At 38.4% G+C, this 20,191-nt stretch overlaps 1 protein-coding gene across 1 annotated transcript; it reads left to right on the top strand.

Moving 5' to 3' along the window:
* The first annotated feature begins 3,232 nt into the window (after nucleotides 1-3,232).
* Nucleotides 3,233-6,669, top strand: irx3a (iroquois homeobox 3a). The gene is made up of 4 exons (XM_051113752.1): nucleotides 3,233-3,711; nucleotides 4,390-5,419; nucleotides 5,931-5,997; nucleotides 6,341-6,669. The coding sequence occupies exons 1-4, from the start codon at nucleotides 3,499-3,501 to the stop codon at nucleotides 6,393-6,395; spliced, it is 1,365 nt and encodes a 454-aa protein (XP_050969709.1). The 5' UTR covers nucleotides 3,233-3,498; the 3' UTR covers nucleotides 6,396-6,669.
* Nucleotides 6,670-20,191: the final 13,522 nt, after the last annotated feature.

Here is a 20,191-nt window from a genome sequence, read left to right as displayed (position 1 = left end):
AGCATTTTAATAAGTTGCAGTCCATTGACTACTCTTAATTTGCTCCAAATTGCTGTGTGTGCCCAGGGAACAGTTCAAAACTCGTCACTTTCTCCTCCACTGCAAGTTATCTCTTTAATAGACACGATTGATTGGAGAAACCTAATTAAAATAACATTAGTCAAATTATGCTAACAGTAAAAATTAAACTTTAAACATATTCAGGAAGTACACTTGCTCCCGAGTTCATTTTTCGAAAGCATTTAATTTATTACATTAAGTGTCCTCAGCTATTTCATATATATATATATATATATATACGTTTGTTTAGTATATAAATACTTTTTTTTTAGACTTAAGATATAGGTGTTTTGTATAGGAAAATAAAAACGTCTCCCTAAATTAAAAAGTTATTTTGCGCCTCAGCAATAAAACCCATCTAGCACTACTGATTCTGTATAGTGAAGATAAAACTACTATATTACTAGTTTTTCTCCTGTTTAACCAAAACATAGATGCAAAATATAAACTCTTCACAGAACTTGCAAACTGATTTCCCCTCTCGACTCTAACCAAATAAAATCCTGTTTGCCGGAGCTGTTAAAGAAAATGTGATTTAGGCCAGTCACTCCAACACACATATTTCTCATTCCTCCCCCTGTCGAAAACACCACACACATCAAAGGTCATTAAGTGTGTTTTCGTTTTAAATCCTTTGTCACCTCAATTAACAGATCGGATCAGAAAAGCCCGTTTAAAAGACCATGTGCGATAGGGTATGTGTTACTTGTTTTCTGTCGCCTTGGCATTACAGAGCTGATTCAGAGGTGTAATTTGAAGAGCCCCTGTTTGAAGTCTTTGATCAGCGCTGTCGCAGGCATCTTGTGTATTGCATAAGGAAACGCTTTTGAGCGCAACGTCTCTGCTTGTTTATTTGGATGCGTGTTGGAGAATGCGAAATGGTGTCATCTGCATAATTGCTAGTAAAGGAGTCACAGAAATCATCCCTCAAGTCACACATCCGAGATTGCCCTATTTATACACGTGATATTAGTGCGGTGCTTTGAAATGCTGGCCTGCGTTTAATGGAGTCTTGTTAGGCTGTAGGTACAAAAAAAAACAAAACAAAAAAAAAACAAAAAAAAAACGACGAATTAATTAACAATTAAATAAACGCGTTCCCTACATATTTGTATATGTATATTAAGAATTCTGATATAATTGGTTTTATTGTTGCTGTTAATATTAATATTACTATACCTATAAATATTAAAACTATACTACTACTACTACTACTACTACTGCTGCTAATAATAATAATAATAGTAATAATAACAATAATGTCTTTTATTTAAATAGTTACAAGGGATTCCCAAGAGGTGGGAGAAGAAGGTGGGAGAAGAAGGCAGGAAGAAAGCACCGTCCTAATGCTTTTATGGCTGTGCCAGTTTCCTGGGTCAGTGTGAAAGTGTTAAGTTAGTGCATGTGTATTTGATTGGGCCAATAAATCAGAGGCAAACCTTGAGGCCCTGACAGGTCCTGGGATGAGACACGTGTCCATCCGAATCCAGAGCGCTGCAGGGCGGACTCCAGCACGCACGGTTATCCTTTCATCCCGTGCTTCCAACTTCACTAAATGCAGCGGTTTGAAAACGGTTAGTTTACAACACAATAATTGCAAATATCTGTAGGTAAATATGGCTAAAAAGAAAACCAGACTGCTTGAAACCTAGAGGGTTAGCTGCGTTTTGCATTGTCCCAGATGGCGCAGTGCTGTGGGGTCAGCCGGGTGGGCTGAGAGCTCTTGTTAGCTCTGCAGGTCCGTGTGGGTGTTATTGACGGTTATGTAGTTATTACCATCCGCTCTGAATGGCATCAGACTGCTGTTCTAATTAATAACCCCCGTAATCCTGCATTGTTAGACGTCAAAACAGCAGACACGTGGTAAGGAGAACATGGAAATCCGGGAGTCCTTAAATAAGCAAAGAGCCAATACAAATGACATTCCAGATATTAGGATGCCATAACAATAACTGGGCTATCTCTTTAAAAGCAGATGGAAGGTTTAGAAGGAACATTGCGTTCTTGGAAACCACATCACATTAAATCCTAGCCGAAGTTGATTCACCATAATCTTTCATTACTGAATTGAGATTTAGTCATCCTATATTCAAATAAACGAAACTCGTTAAAACACTAATCGGTGCCGTTGTTTGGAAGACGATTAGCAGACATATGATGACACTAGACTAGGAGCGTAATACGATTATAGATGTTTCCTGCATATTTTCATATATTGATTCAAGGAATTTCAATCGTGATCATCGTCCTTTGTTTTAATCCGTATTATTTACAGAAGGGTGCGGATTATATTAGATCTTTTCAATGGATATCTGTCTATCTGTAGAGTAATCCTGTAGGTTAATCGCCCAAAATATGTTTTTAGGAACAGAAGCTTTTACACATGAATGCAATTGAAACATTTGCGATTATATTTTAATACGTCAAAAACCCTTCAAGGCTGACAGCCTAAATACATACATCATATTTAGTAGTACTGGTAATAATAATAATAATAATAATAATAATAATAATAATAATAATAATAATAATTTTCCATAGTTCAAAAATTAAAATGCACCAAACTAAATTGTAAATTGCAGAAATCCATAATACCGCATATAGTCACATTAAGAAATTATGCTATTGTTCAGGCTTTTCATTTTTTTTCTCAACTTACTCTGAAGGCGAACGGTAACACGCCAGTGTTTTGATGTTTCACTAAAGGCGTCAGAAGACCCACATTGGTTTGTTCCGTGTTAAATGAACTAAAAACGCATTCGCATAAAATTTTCCTTTAGTATTTCAGTAAGAGCACGCGCAAAAATATCTGTATATGCTCTCCGATTTAAACTTTAAAGTTCTTCGTTCCACGTGAAAGAGACGCGAGTAAAATAAAGACAAAAGATCTGCGGGAAGTTAATGACTCAACAAGAGTAAAATATTTACCATTTTGTGGATGATCAAAATTTTTGAGAAGTAACACAAGAAATGGGAAAGGGCTGAAGCGGCGAACAAATAACAAATGAAATGATTGGCGAGCCATAAAATGAGATTTGAAACTCATTCAAATAAGAGATGGCGACGTCAGAGGACTTATCCAGACGGAGAGCAGGAGCAGAGAGAGAGAGAGAGGGGGAGAGAGGGAGGGAGAGAGAGAGAGGCTCTGTAAGTGGGGGTGAGACTTGAGAAATAGGAGGAGCTTCTGAACGACTAAAAATGTCAATCACAAAAAGGAGTTCCAATAATCTAAAGCAATCTGTAAGGACCTGACCTTAGTCCATTCAGATCAATAGGGAAGTAAGGGAGGAAAGCGCAATCGGATCGTTTACACTGGCTCTTTCGGAGGAAATATAGACTTCCCTGACACTTTGTACTCACTGTAAAGTGGATATCGTGGTGCGCACCAAGAGGGCGATTCGCCGCTTTTTGTGACTCCAGTAGACTTTCTCCACAACAATGTCTTTCCCACAGCTGGGATATCAGTACATCCGACCCATATACCCGCAGGACAGGCAGGGGATAGGCAGTGCCCGAGCTGGGACAGACCTGAGCCCGTCCGGAGCGCTCTCTAATGTTCTCTCTACTATGTACGGATCACCTTTCGCTGCCGCACAAAGCTATGGAGCTTTTCTTCCTTATTCAAATGATCTGTCCATTTTCAACCAGCTGGTGAGTAATCATTTGATTTTTGTGTTGTGTTCACTTTCTCTCTCAAACTCAAATGTAGTAAACTTAAAAAAAAAAAAAAAATGCTTAGTGTGTTACAAAATCCTTTACTTCAGTTTGCTTCAACACCAATCGTTACCGAATGCTAGTTTTGCAAGACGGTGGTGAACTTTGCTGTTTACTCCGGTTGGATACAAAAGGAGTTGAAAAAGTAAATAATAATAATGATGATAATAATAATAATATTAATAATAATAAATGTAGAGTGCGTGTGCTTGTGATTTTTAATTATTACCAAAAAAAAATAAATCGTTAAACAATTGTTACCACGTATTAAGGAAGTAAACAAATATGTAAGACTCATGCACAAAATTAATATAAATATATATACATATATGACTGCATCTTGTCAATTTATTTGGAACAGTTTATACAAGTACATAAATTGCAAGCTACTAAAGAATTTAATGTTGTCAATTAAGCCTGTTTAAAAAATACATAAATCCTTCCTTGCTTTTGTAATTGTTCACACAGACTGAAAATCATTTACGCAATTCATATATTCAACAACAATACACCAGGGAGCTGCCATTGAGTATAAGAAAACGTAGTCTATATGCCAGGCCAAGAATAATAATAGTGAATCGCATTAATGTTGGATCCGTGTTCTGTGTTTTTAAGGGGGCACAGTACGAACTGAAGGACAGTCCGGGCGTCCAGCATCCTGGATTTGCCCACCATCATCCTGCTTTTTACCCATATGGTCAGTACCAGTTCGGAGACCCTTCCAGACCCAAAAATGCCACCAGGGAGAGCACCAGCACACTCAAGGCCTGGTTAAGTGAGCACCGGAAAAACCCGTACCCCACCAAAGGCGAGAAGATCATGCTGGCCATTATCACTAAAATGACCCTCACTCAAGTGTCCACCTGGTTCGCCAACGCCAGGAGGAGGCTAAAGAAGGAGAACAAGATGACCTGGACCCCACGGAGTCGCACGGACGAAGAAGGAAATGTTTACAACAGCGATCACGAGGGAGAGGACGGCGACAAACGCGAGGATGAGGAGGAAATTGATTTGGAAAATATTGACACGGAGAATATTGAGAATAAGGACGATTTAGACGAGCAGGACGAACTGCATTCTGATTTGAAACTGGACGGCAGGAGCGACTCTGAAATTTCAGACGGCTATGAGGATTTACAAGGACCGGAGCAAAGGTTGTTCAAAGCGATGGTGAAAGACGGCAAAGAGATTCACGGCGACCGCGCAGAGCACTTTCACCATCACAATCATCATCACCACCACCACCACAACAGCTTAGAACAGGCCAGCAGCGAGCCGGTCAAACTCAACCAGGCCATCATCAACTCTCCGCCCTCAGAAAACAACCCACCTCCGGCTCCAAAACCTAAGATCTGGTCTTTGGCAGAGACCGCCACAACTCCAGACAATCCACGAAAATCTCCTCTGATGAACGGGACTTCCGCTGCGTCCGGCGCTCAGACCATCATCACTCCTCACAGACTCCTTTCGTGTCCCGTAGGGAAAATCCAGAGCTGGACAAATCGGGGTTTCACCGCACACCAGCTCGCCTTGCTGAACTCAAACCACTACTTAGGACTCAGTAACCAGGCTTCGGCGAATGGCCTTGCCCTGTACAGCAGACAAGCAGAGGACAGGAGTCAAAACTCCGAGTCCACAGTCACAGGTACATGTCACCCACACTGAGAAGCGCAGAGATGTGCAATTAATGCTTTTTATTGACACCATTAAGACTGTACTGACAGACTGGAAAGGCACCATTCTTATTCCTCTCTGAATCCATTTTCATTTGATCACTACTGTGAAACATTCAAGTAAAAAGAATTACGCTTGAAATGAAAATGTCTAGTGGAGAGTACTTATCTGATATATATATATTTTGTTCGTCTTTTTTTTCTTCTTCATATACTCAAAAGTATGTCCATTTGAATTTGTTGGAAAAAGGTTTTCAGTTGCCTTTTAAGAGGTGTGTTAGTGTGTGCGAATTTTGATATTTCTAGGCCACAAACTTTTTTTCTCAACAACTGGCTGTAAGGTCCTTTTAAAAAGACTCTGCTTTTTAAAAATAATAACAATAATAATAACAATAATAATAATAATAATAATAATAAATTGGCATTTACATTATTTTTTTTTTTTTCCTTTTCTTGTTGTTGTTACTGGTTTTTTTATTTCAGAAAGATCTAGTGCCTTGGAAGCAGAGAAAAAGTTGTTAAAAACAGCCTTCCATCCTGTTCAAAGACGGTAAGAGCGGAGATCTTACATTACCTGTCCATGACTTTAATTTAGCGTGTTTCTTTTTTTTATTTTTAATTGTTACTTGTTAATTTTTACATTTGAATATCCCATAATGTTCATGCATGACTGTCTAGTCACGCACTCGGGTACTTGGTATACCGTGGTTTAAACATGATTTATATATTGTGCTTGTGCAATAATAAACCCCTAATGTCAAACCAATAAATCTCCAGTGCGTCGATGCGATATTTCAGAATGTTGATTTCAAAAACGTTGTTCTATACTTGCTTGCAGATTTAGTTTTGTATTGGCCCCGTGTTTTTCATGCTTCCCTTTTATATCCCAATAGGCCCCAGAACCAACTCGAAGCTGCCATGGTATTATCCGCCCTCTCGTCCTCGTAGGCTTTTCTCTCTTTTTTGTTTACTTCTCATTTTAACCTGTGTAAGGAATGTAAAATAAAAATAACTCACTTCTGTATACTTACATTGTAAGCATGTCCTGTGTACAATGGCTGATGTTAATGCTGTCAGGCCAAGTAGTCTGTGAGTCCCATTTTCTTTTGTAAGCTCTGTGAGGATTTGATGTTGAAATGTTTTGTATATAACGTAAAGAAAATGTATATACTTGTGATCCGAAATTGTACAAGAAAGTCTATATTTTGGCTAATAAATGAACCGCTGCAACTTTACCGTCAGTTTTCCTTTTATTTTTTAAACAATGGAGTATTAATATTGTAAGTGATGTTAGAAATGTCACGCTTTTCTGTGCGGAAATGGTTACCGTGTGTGTTTTGAAAGGCATGGGAAACGTTAACTCGAGGTTATGAGGTTTGAAACGGAGGATTTGAAGTATTTTCCTATTTCAGGGACTTAACTGTAATTAGCTCCTTCTTGAATCGCGCATTTGGATATTAATGGATGGGGATTATCCCCACCGAGGCGGAACAGCCAATATGAAATGAATAATTATTTCATTTATATTGGGTTGAAATAGCATACAACTCAATTTCACTGTAATGAGAATTGAATATTTTCTTCTTTGAAGAGGAAAAGTCACACAAAAAAGTTAAATGCTTTCCTCTGTACAGATGGTTAATGTAATCTCGACTATTTATAATTTTTGAGATTCTGCTTTTTAAAAATGTAATGAATTCTAATCAGACATTGATGTTGTGCTGCTTGCCATATGCCTTCGACACTGCGCGAAATTATTTATTTATGTGTGTTTTCCCTCTTGAAGATGATTTGCATGGCAGCAGCTTTGTTTCAGGGTTTCCAAAGTTTGGAGAAATTTAGAGTTGGAGCTCCCTCTACAGACCACTCTGAGCGGCCTTGACATAGACTGAGCCATTTTGATCATAATCTTTCATTTATGTCATTTATTCGAGAAAGTTGACCATGGGCATTTTTGGGATCATTCGTTCGTTTTGTGAGATTTGCTGGGAGCTTATAAGAAAAGACTTAAGCAATGTAAGTCTAGCGATTTCCCAATAAGAAAAACGCCTGGTGGAATATTTTGACACAGTTCATTCAAAATTACATCATCGAAACTGAAGACCGCATTCCGCACAACGAAATAAATAATAAATAACGAAAAAATAATTATCAGCATAGCTTTAAATGTCAAATTTAATTTCTGAGGCTCTAAGACAGAAAAAAAAAATCTAACAGTCGAAAAAGAACAGAACATTTTTAAAAATTACAATTAAAATATAGAACCCTCTTGAACGGCAAACTACTTGCATTAAAATAATATTCAAAATGCGTAGCTCGTGTTCATCAATCATACACAACTCTAAGACATAAAAATGATTTTTAAAAATGTGATTAAAATAAATACAATTATCGCAAAGTGTAGCCTGTTACCAATTACCAATGCTTTACTGACACGGAGCACAAATGGTCAACTGGTATGTCGGTCTGTATACAGCAAATTGTAATTAATTATGCCATTCCCTCTCTTTTAGAACTACAATGCACCCCAGCCCATAGTAACCCAGAGACATAGCGAGAGAAAAGAAAAGCTCCGTCCGGGGCTAATAAAAAAGTATCCATCGTGCCCGCTGTTCCTGTTTTTTTACTTTATATATAACCCTATTCAATTAGCCTATCTCTCCAAAAATCCGTTCCGTCAAAGTAAGGGCTGGCTATGAATATTCATAAAACGCTGTGTGACGTTGGTGACACTGATTGATGTAATCATCGTTCTGGCTCTCACTCGGAAGAGCGCCACCAGCTAGAGCGCAGAAAGTGGCACAGCGCGAGTGACCAACATTCTCCAATCAGTGCTGACCCTCTCACACGCACCGTGCAGGTCAAGAGGGAGAGCGCGAGGCCAGTGGCAAACAGGCTTGCAGAGACTTGCGTTCATTTTGCACTGCAACAGACCGAGGACGTACAGGCTACACATGGATTGCTATAAAACAAAAACTGCAAAAATCTAAAATAGTAATACTATTAGGCTATCATTAAATTATACATTAGATGTGGTCCTTATTACTAGCCAAGCTCTTCCCCTGTAAAGCGTAGGGGAGACCGGAGATAGATGTTACACAGTTTGTTTAAACGTCTTCAAATTTAACATTTTATCCACACATTTGTCTTTAAATTAAAACACTTAATATAGGCATACTGCGTATCCAAATACTTTGTAAATTAGATAAAATACGTAAAGTGCCGTTTAAACCTATACTCTCAGTAGAACATCGTTAAAAAAAAAAAAAACATAAAAACATTACATCGTTACGCTATTCTCCCAATTTTAAGTATTTCAATAGAAAAAGGAATATATATATATATATATATATATATATATATATATATATATATATATATATTCACAATTTATAAAAAACACAAAATATATTTATAAAATGTTATTACAATTTTAATTTATTACTAATATAATTTTAATGCTTCCACACAGAGACTTATTTTGCATTCATCCCAGGAGGATGGTGGTTATGTATGATAGTATGTTCATCCCTGTAGCTCATTTCTAATTTGCTGATGGTGTTACAACTCAACTCGTGTTACTCTCAAACTACTTTTATGTGGCCTACATATACTGTCTTTCATTAGCAAAATGTAATAGAATCAGCGTTAGGTCAACGATAGAAGCTTTATCACACACATTTTTCAGTAGAAATCACGCGCCTTTTGCAGTGACGAGCCGGTTCGGGGCTGTCATAAATATTGATGCTTGTTTAGTGTGTATTCTGCGCATATTAGGCGCTGAGGGACCTGAGCCACTCTTGATCATTAAAATCCATTTGAAATGCTCGTGAAAGGATGACACTGGGCTTCACGGCGTCTCTGATCATCGCATGAAATTAAGGATTAAAATGCCTCGCCAGAAACAAAGTAATCACCGATACTGATGTCGCCATACGTGTCCAACCGCTTTCTTTCTCAACTTAGCAAATGGAGAGCATTAATGAACATTTTGCTCAGAGCTACGCGGAGGACATTCCGACTGGGGCTGTTAGTGTCACTCATTTATTCAGAGTTAAGTGGATGTCCTTGTGGCTAATGAGCAATAATCAACAGTGACTCCTCTTTTTATTCCAACGCTTCCAGCAATGTTAAAAACGGGAGCCCATTTTTCCGCTGATACACAAGAGGGTTAGCAGCAATTGCTACCGAGCTAGAAACGTCAGATTAAATTCGACTTACATGGCTATAGTAATAATAATAATAATAATAAATACCTATCGCAATTAAAACACATAGTGAACATTTTCATTAAATGTAACTAACAAATAATAACACAAAAAAAAGAAAGAAAGAAAGAAAGAAAGAAAGAAAGAAAGAAAGAAAGAAAGAAATGGCAATTTATATTCATTGAAATAACCACGAGCAATTACAAAACTAAATGGTCGCATTACAAAAACTAAACCTTTTACAAACAGACCTAAGTATATTTATTCACACTCAGATAAGGCATTGTGTATATATTGGGGGGACTGAGTAGGATGAGTGGGATCAATGTGCATAAATACATACATAACCTGTCCTTTTGAGCAGCACAGAACTGCAGCATCTGTGGGAAATTCAGCACCATTGACACTCTCCAAATAAATGGCAATTCAGTCTATTAGCCACCACTAACCCTTTATATCTCCAAGTACCATTCTCCCTCTACATCAATGACAGAGCTACATAGCTGTACCACTCACTGTGAGGAATGCTTTGTTAAATACCAATTTGGATGGGGGAAAGCGATGAAACACAGTGGAATCAAAGGCAAATCTAATCTATCTTTTTGACTCGCCATTGATGCCGAGAGGGAGGACAGACAGGGCTAACCCTTTTAGAGAAACTAGCCAATGGAGTCATCAGCAGCCTTCTGCATGAATGGACAGGGCCGGAGGAGGACATGAAGACCGGAGTGGGCTGCCGAAGGGGCCAGAGTCAGGCTGTGAAAGAGAGGACCAGCCCTGTGCCGTGCCCCTGTCCACCCCTCTCTGTCAGTGTGCTCTGTGGCGACGATGTCCCACCACACCCCATCCCTGCACTGAGCAGGACAAATGTCAGCGCTATTGTAGCCCTGCAGAAGCTTTGAAGAGCCCTGTTTTCTTTGTGGAGGTCACTAATCCTTTTATGAGGCACTGCTGATTGTTAGCTTGGCAAACACACACATATACACAGCTCAGAGAGCTCTCTCCCTCACTATCTCAAACAGCACAGTGCGTAGAATTTTTTTCGTTTCCTCAGACATGGCTGACATGTTTAGATGACCTGTAAGGCTATAGAGAAAAACAGTGAAAGCATAGAGGACACATGTTCCACACTGTCACTGTGCATGAGGTTACAGGCCATCTGAACACTTCTGCTGCCTCAAAGAAGAGATAACCACATTTACACCCCCAAATCTTGTTTTACACACACACAAATACAAAAATACACCAGTCTCCAGTGTCTGGTCTGCTAAAGCCAGGATTAGTTTTGTGATAAAAAAACGTTTTCAAAATCCTCAGGAAATCCTTCAAAACATCTTCAGAACTATTGAGTAATTCGTACCTCACAGAAATTTACCATGGTCTCCATGTTTAACGTTCACCATCTAAGCCGAACGGTGACGGCATGTCGGATGTAGAAAATGTGATCGGGACACTATAGGGAAAGAAAACGGCATGCAAATGCACTGCGATGAAGGTGCAGTGGGGTGTTTGTCGGTTGATTCTTTCTCTGGCAGGTCTGGGGACAAAAGAACGAGAGAGTGACACTCTGTAGGACAGGAGGCGGGGCTGTGGAGAGCGCTAATTTCATGCCCTTTGTTGACAGAGGTTAGAAAGAGGAATTCTTTCACTCCATCTGAAAGACAACAAGTGGGGCAGAGGGTTATGGGTGTAAAAGGAAGAAGACTGAGAAAGAAAGGCAGAGGGAAAGACAGAAAGGTGGTGGGAGCCTTTGCCGTTCAGCCATCTGAAAGATTGTGCCTTTCTCAGCCTCCTCAGCCATTATGGCCGAGTTACAGGGCAATTATGGAAATGTTTCTTTGAAGCAGAGTACTGCACTTTTTTCTCTCCTCCCCCCAACCAAGAGAAGTCTCCATCCCTCTCTCCTCGCCTCTGCCCGGACATGGCTCCGTCTCCCCCTACATTTGCTCCCCTTTCTCCATAGCATGAAAAAAGGGCTGCCTTGGTGAATGTGATCTGAATGGAGCGACTGAACTGTAAAGGTTAAACTACAAAGGGATCACACCAGTGCCAGGCTTGAAAAATCAACTTTTTTTTTTTTTATGGCCATTGAAAGGGTTCTTATAAAAGATGATTTACTAGATACATGACATGAGATCTAATATTTCGTAAAGGAATCAGTAAAGGAATATTTTTTTTCTTATAATAGTGTTAAATACAAGTTAAGCTCAACTGATTTGTTGTGTAACGCTGATTACCACAAAAATAAAATAAAAAAATGGTTAAACTGAATTTATAATGAAAGTGAATGTGCTTATAATTGTATAAAAACTTTTTTTATTTTAAAACTTGTGCCTTATTTGAGCTGTACAGCTGTTAAAATCATAACTACAGTTGTTTTAGGGTTTTGATGTTGATTTGTCATGGCGACAATGCTGTAAAATTGGATATAACCACAGAAAAGGATAGAAAGCTATTTTTTCCACACTAACACCCACTTAATACACATTGTTTACATATTGGACTACGGTCCCTCCTCTCTTTGAAAGAAGGAGCCGCTACAAATTATTTTAGCATTTACAGATTGGCCTCCTTTCACTTTCACTGTAAGTGCTTTTTTTTCTTCCTTTTTTTCTTAAGAAAAAAGTGAGACAAGTCTTTTTATCAACATTATGCCACAAGTTCTGTTGACTGAGCTTAGCTTTGAATTGCACCCAGAATATTCCTTTAACATAACATTTTGATACAAATCTGAAATAGGCTAGACCGACATTTGGTACAGGGTACATTTGAAACACCTTAAATAACTTGTGCGCGCAACAAGTCTGATCTGTGATATTTGCTTTGCACGTGTATTAGCACCCTCTGTGTTCGTGGGAAATTTGAAGTACATGTGCTTCTCCAGTCCGAAGATATCGGCGAAAGTTTTTTTTTCTAAGGTAAATTTTTCACAGCACCACGTCCCTTCCACATTGAATAGCTTCTCATCCTTACATGACTGTTAAAGTTAACTTGCATTTTCATAATCCTTAATCTGTGCTCTAAAAACAGACATATTGCATGACTTTGTGTCTTGCAAGGTCATTGTAAAATCTAGAGAAATGTTCGAGGTGGTCAGTGGGGTACAGTTGAGATAGTGTATCATTTATTTATTATGTTTATTGTTATTATATTTATTAGGTTATTGTTTGTATTTGATCAGTTTTATTATTGCTGTTTGCAGTTGTTCAATGTTTTTTTTTTCTGTTTTATTGTTTACTGTAATTAATGAAATATATATTAAATATTTAACTGTTTGCCATTACTGTACAATGTTTTACAAATTAACTACTTTTAACTAAATAAATAATCAAATGAAATCCTGAATGGAAATAAAAACTGTTAAATTCTCATTTTTAAAAGCATTTTACATTTGCAATGAATTGGTTAGGCAGCTTTACAGCATAACGGATGGGTGTCTCAACTGTACTTGAGTACTGTTCCAACTGTACCCAACATGGGTATAGTTGGAACAAAAAAGCTTCTTTTGTATATGAGCTAATTGTATGAAAAATATGACCTACTTATGGATGTTAAGAATTATTCATATTTTAGTAGACAAGTAAAGGAAATGTCACTTCTTATCAGTCCCAAGCTTTGGTGTGGTAACGGAAAAAGCAAAAAGTGTACCAACTGTATCCGGTCTACCCTACAGAGGTGAAAATAGATCTCATTTTCCTCATTTTCCATTGAAAGGGGAGAGAGGCAGAACGAAAGGGAGAGAAAAATCACCTGCTTTCCCCTCATACTACAGCGGTGTAGTACAGAATTTCTCCTGAAAGTGTGAACTCGTAAGACAGCTCATGTGCCCCTGTGAAAGCTATGACATCATGACTGAGACATAAGTGTCACCGGCACCTCCATCCAACCTGTTCGACAGATTCTGGACGGCTTCCCTATCAATACCGTGGGGTCTCAGAGTCAGATTCAACTCTGCAAATCAAACAGCATGAGTCACATTCTGTGAATTCCACTCAAGCCTTGTCTTGACAACAGATATATGGCTAATGTTTTCCCTATATAATTATAGATCATATATTTACCAGCTCAGGTATTGATCGCGAGAGTGGCTAAGGGCTTCTTTGGATTGGCTGAGGTGCAAGGAAAGACTTCATAAATTCTTCTTTTCTTGGAGCTCTGTCAAACAAGTTGTGCCGTGCGTTTCGCATGAATACATTAGCAGAGCTCGGCTGATTGATTGGGAGAGCTGGGAAAGAGAGAGCACACCAATGAACTTGCTCTCTCAACAAGATTAATAGGGTTTATTAAATACTCTTGTGTCCCTTTTCATAATGACAATGCAACAGGAGGCCAAAAATTCGTCTGCGGCTCGTACTCCACTGTGCTTTTATCTGTGTTACAATTGGTTGGCATATCCGTGAGAGAAAGTTCATTTTCAGTTCGTCAAAAGCAATATTTTGTAACATTTAAAAGCTCACACTGAAATGGCACCACTTTGACTTGTGCAAACCAGAATAACAGACCTAGATAATGTGACTAAGCCTCAGATTGTGGAGTTAATCAAACCACAATTGGCCTCTGACTAAGATGATGTGTTTAATCCAAATATTCATTCATGTGTCATGTTATACTTACCAAAAAACCAACTGTTGCTTGATAATAACCGCATATGTAAACATTTCTCGTGACAATATCAGTAGAAGAGGGAGTTCACCAAGACAAAAATGTCTGATATAAACGTGAGTGTATAGAAGAGGAAAAAGAGTGTGTGTGTGTGAGTGTTAAAGGCTGTCAAATGAACAGCAAAGAGCACTCCATTCTTCCTCACTTCTCTTTGTGCTTACATATAAACTTCTTGTCACCATGACATCTCTCTCCTTAATAATGCTATTGCCATGCAAATGAGAGAGGATGTGTTTGTGTGAGCGTGTCTTCTAAATACGGGTGAGAGGGGACCTCTATTGGACCAGGGACAAAGGTTTTTTTTTTTCTTTGCTGGGCACAATAAGTTCAGGAATTTGTGTGTGTGCGTGTTGTCTGTGCCTGCGCATTCTACGCAAACTAATTCTTTTCTGGAATTCTTTTGGTCCCCCTCTTCCTGGATAGACAGGAAGTAGGAAGTAGGGGGCTCCAGGGAGGCAGCGAAAAAGAAGCCCATGGTCGATCAATCCAGTCAGGCCCAAACGCACACCCTTCCACCCCTTGCCAAGTGTGTGCACACACTTTTTAAAGTGTAGGCAAGCAGAGCCGCCTCCTCTGTTGTAATGCTAAATCAGCGTCACTCACTGGAACTGTAAGCTCTTTCACACAGACGCACACACACACGATTTCTTCCCTTCTCTGCGCTTCCTATCGCACAAAAGCTTGTGTATTTTTGAAAGACTGCAGAGATGGCCTCTCAGCGGGATGCGGGACTAAACAACAGCAGGGAGAGCGTGACATCCAGAAGCATAACAAGCGAAGGACAAGTCTCTCAAGGAAAAGTTGATTTATCTGTGTGTTTTCAGGCAGACAGGCAGTTTTATTCGCTTCTGATGTAAGTGTCTATAATCTGCTTTACGACTAAATAATTCTTGCCGTCCAGAAGATGAGAAGAAGGACCGACGGTGTCCTTCCTGTGCGAGAGAGAGCCGCGCGAGCATGTCGAATGCCATTTCACCGGCAGCGGAGAGCCGAATAATTAGCGCTAATAGTGTATATAGCATGGAAAAATCCCCAGAGCTTTATTTGGATCTATTTCTGTGGCTCTCTCTCCGAATCCATGCCGTTCGCTAATGAAATATACATTGGGTGAACTCTGACCTTTGCTGTGGGGCTGAAGGTCATCTGGCTCTTTTACATACACAGATGAGCTCGTCTTCCGGAAATGATAAGAATAACAGCGGGGACGTGCGCGGGGCAGAGAGTTAAAACAACAGCTGAGATGACAATTAATTGGCTGAAAGGCATGTAACTGTCATCCATTTTGCCTGGTTCTGGTCTTCTCTTTTCTTCCTCTCTCATCTCATAACAGACTACATACATACACACACAAACACACACACACATACCGCTGACACCTATCAAATGTATCTCAGGGTTCATCGGCAGGCCATCCCAGAAGTTTGTAATTGCTCAGAGTGGCATTCTGATATGAGTTACACAAAGCCAAACAAAGATTGTGAATGGAGAAATAAATATTTAAGAAATCAATTACAAACATATGCAACCCAACCACAGTTCTGGCAAATCTGAGCTCGCTGCATTCCTGACTCTGCTAACAACTGCTAACTATGCTCTGGAGCCTGCTGGATCCTGCGAGAATTACGGATAGAACAGAGAAGAGACGTTAAAGGTATTTCTCGCGTTTCTCTTCTTTTTGAAGAACACTTCTAATTGCTTTGTTAGATCCTGAGTGTGTCCACGGCCAAATCTTAAGCTATTAAAGATTTGAGACATTAGTAATAATAGCAACTTTTAATTAAAAAAAAGGGGGGGAGGGGGGTGAAAGTGTTATTGGTAATAGATTCTTCATTCTTCTATATGAACAGTTAGAAGCAATACTCAGTAACTGTTAGAAAATAGGTATGTAGATTACGTAGTAGTATTTCTCTTTTCACTTTTACAATTTCACATAAATAAATAAATAATAAAACTTTTTATTTAAAAAAAAAAATTAGTGTGATTAGTGTACAAAGAACAAGAAATATATATATGCATATATAAACAGTGGCATGCGAAAGTTTGGGAACCCCTTGCAGAAAATGTGAATAATTTTAACAAAATAAGAGAGATCATACAAAATGCATGTTATTTTTTATTTAGTACTAATCCGAGTAAGATATTTTACATAAAATATGTTTACATATATTCCACAAGACAAAAAAAAAGCTGAAATTATTAAAATGACCCCCTTTAAAAGTTTGGGAACCCTTGGTTCTTAATACTGCATGTGGTTACCCGGATAACTGTTTGTTTGTTTGTTTTGTGATGGTTGTTCATGAGTCCCTTGTTTGTTCTGAACAGTTAAACTGAGCACTGTTCTTCAGAAAAATCCTCCAGGTCCTGCAGATTCTTCAGTTTTCCAGCATATTTTGCATATGTGAACCCTTTCCAGACTTTGAGATCCATCTTTTCACACTGAGGACAATTGAGGGACTCAAACACAACTAAAAAAGGTTCAAACATTCACTGATGCTCCAGATGGAAACTTGATGCATTAAGACCCGGGAGTGAAAACTTCGAACAGGATGAAGATGTCCAATGTTTTCTTATTTTGTTGAAATATCTTTTTTTTTTTTTTTTTATCAATTTAGTATTGCCATTCAGAAGCAACAGAAGCATTGTGCTTTCTTCTGGAGCATCAGTGAATGTAATAAAACATAATTATAGACAAGCTTCAGCTTGATTAAGTATTGCTAAATATTGCTAAATGTGGCATTTATTAAAATTACATTTATAATGTGTATATTTAGGTCCTATAATTTGTCATTTTAATATATGGCAAAACATTTATCCACAACAAAGGTATTGTATTTATATCAATATCAGCAATATTGTGTTGCAGGTTCAGTTCAAGTTAAATTAACAGCACTTGTGACATAATGCATTTCTTTCTCTTATTGTGAAAAATAGCATTGTCACAAATGCTGTTTTGTTTAATTTGTACTGATATATTATTTTGGTAACACTTTACAGTAAAGTTCTATTAGTTAATGTTAGTTAATGTATTACCTAAGAATGAACAATTTATTTATTTCAGTATTTATTAATCTTTGTTAATGTTAGATCATGAAAATACAGTTGTTCATTGTTAGTTCATGTTAAATCACAGTGCATTAACTAATACTAACAAGCACAACTTTTGATTTTAATGATGCATTAGTAAATGCTGAAATTAACATTAAGATTAATAAACGCAGTAGAAGTATTGTTCATTCTTAGTTCATGTTAACTAAAGTAGTTAACTTATGACCCTTATTGTAAAGTGTTACCATTATTTCTTAATAGTTCTTGCTGTCCAATCAAGTATGTTTATGAATAATGTTAGAACATTACATGTTGGTTGTAATAAAAAAGATGATGCTTGTTCCATATAGACGCAAAATACACTAGACATCTTACTGCATATGTTCCTCTTAAAGCTAATGTTCATTCTGTGTATGTGTGGGCATGTTTAATAGTCCACCAAAGGCTGATTCATTATTTTCAGCCGTGTTTGATCTTGTAAGTTTAAAATTAGCTAATGTCTGCCTGGCAGAGTCAGAGAAGCATTTGGTGGTAGGTGTGAAACGAGTGTGTATTTATGTCGTGTGTGTGTACATGTCATGCAGGTTCTTTCTTCAGTTCTATCAACACTTAGTGGGCACACAGCTGGCACACAGCTGGTCATTTGCTCAAACACACACACAGGCACGCACGACAAGCTTTGTAAAAGAATATGATCCAGCCAGTTAAGATGAGTGGGAAAATCGTTACAAGAACCGTAGGCTTAAGGCGAGGAAATAACACAGAGCCAGACAGAGGAGATCTATCAGTGATAGACAGGTGCTCAGTCATCAGAGAAACACACACTCAAATGTAATGGAAAGCTCTCATTAAGAGCTGCTTACCACACCCACGTCTCTCCTCTATTCTAAGCTCTGCACAAGTGGTCGAACCAAACCAGACAGCACCGTCTATCCACACCATCCATATCAGGATACTTACAATGAGCTGCTTTACACAAGCCATTTAACCGGGGCAGCAGAAGTGCCTGTGTTATTTTGAGCTTGTTGACTTTCAATAGAATAATCTTCACATACTGTTTCCTTGTCTTAGTAATTGTTAGACAAAGTTTAATAGCATATACCATCTAGTTTAACAAGTTTTACAACAAGCTATTACAACAATAGTCATGTTATGTAATATAAAGAGAGACTGCTTTACAGGAAATTAACACTTGAATTCTGAAAAAAATATTTCTCTGCATGTGATCTCCCTGCAACAACTGGTTACTGTTTGCTAGTTAAATAGCTAGTTAAATCTGCTGGGTGGCCAGCTGAAATGTGTCCAGATCCCTCTGAAAACATCCAACAGAGCAGCTTGACCATGTTGGGAGAACAGCAAACCCATTTAGGCTGGTTTAAGATGTCCTTTTTTCCATCAAGGCTTCTCCTGTTAATGTCACACGGAAAAGCGTGTCTAACACTGTAGGCATTTGTACATTCAAGCTCTACATGACTAATTAATTCACCCGGGAGTGAAATAATGGTCTAATGCCATGAATTATTGACCGTTTGTGAGAGAAATATGTAGCATATTTGTCAAAGATTTATTCTATCATTAATACGCAGAGCCCTGATGCAAGTACTAATTTAATGCGTACCTGTGGAAATGGCCACATTTTCTCGCTCGCTGGCTCGTGAGATGCAGAAATACTCATGTTACCTGTACAGCGTCCAGTGTAAAATCTAGTGAGGTCATCTGTCCCGCAAACCTCTGTTACGCAGACAGGGAACCTGAGCACATCATGCTGTAGTCAGACAGCATAGAAACCTGAAGACCGGGCTGGTGTCTGCTTACTAACACTCATGAGCAGACAGCAGTGGGCACACAATCAGAATGGCTACATGACTGATTTGTGAAGTCACAGGAAAAAGAATATTGAGTCAGAGAAACAGAAATAGACATATTCTAAAGAAGTCCTCGCCAAACTTCCAATGACAGCCCGCTGTTTGTAATGCGTACGTATTTGTCTTTGTGCCCATCACGTCATCTGTGGCACGGGTCCGCATGGGCCTGTGTAAAATTTGGCAGTTACAAACAAAAACCCAGCCTAAACTGGTCACTGGTCTCGTTTTTTAAGGTCGTCAGAGTTGACAGGACAACACAAAATCCTGATTTTCTAACACTGTTTCCACAAAAATATTAATCAGCAGAACTGTTTTCACCATTGCTAATATCAGCATATTAAAATCATTTCTGAAGCTTTGCCATTAAAACAAATAAATGCAACCTTGTTAAGCATGAGAAACTTATTTCAACATAAAAACTCTAAATAATAATTAATAGTTTACTTTGGCCTTAGTACAGAAAGAAAAAGCAAACGATTTAATTTAGGAACATGTTGACTTTATAATATGACGCTTGATTTCCTTTGCAAATGATCATTAGATTAGATTAGATTAGATTAAGATGTTCAAATAACTGGGAATTTTAATATACAAATAAACTAATTTCACATTTTTATTAGTCAGCAGGTCTTGAGAGGCCCATAAGAGACCCAGTTTGTTTGGGCCAGAAAAGGGAAACCAGATGACAGGGGCTTCAGTCTTGTTTTCACAGACTGTTCTCTACTGGAGGGGTGAACCCAAGTTTACACTGTAAGCGTAGTTTTAAACAAGAGGCCTGCACGTGGAACTGCAAATTAAGGGGCGAGCCAGAGACCAGTATAATCTCTTGATACCTTCATTTTCAGCACATTTAAATGGCAAAATAAACAACGCCGTCGTTATATCAAACACAACCCCTAACCAGAGTGTGTTCTGTGGGATTGGTTAAACAAATGAAAAGCGTGCACAGTAAACAGATTTGCTT

The sequence above is a fragment of the Labeo rohita genome, chromosome 7, assembly GCF_022985175.1.
Source record: "Labeo rohita strain BAU-BD-2019 chromosome 7, IGBB_LRoh.1.0, whole genome shotgun sequence".
Lineage (NCBI taxonomy): Eukaryota > Metazoa > Chordata > Actinopteri > Cypriniformes > Cyprinidae > Labeo > Labeo rohita.
This window is presented reverse-complemented; position numbering and strand designations above follow the sequence as displayed.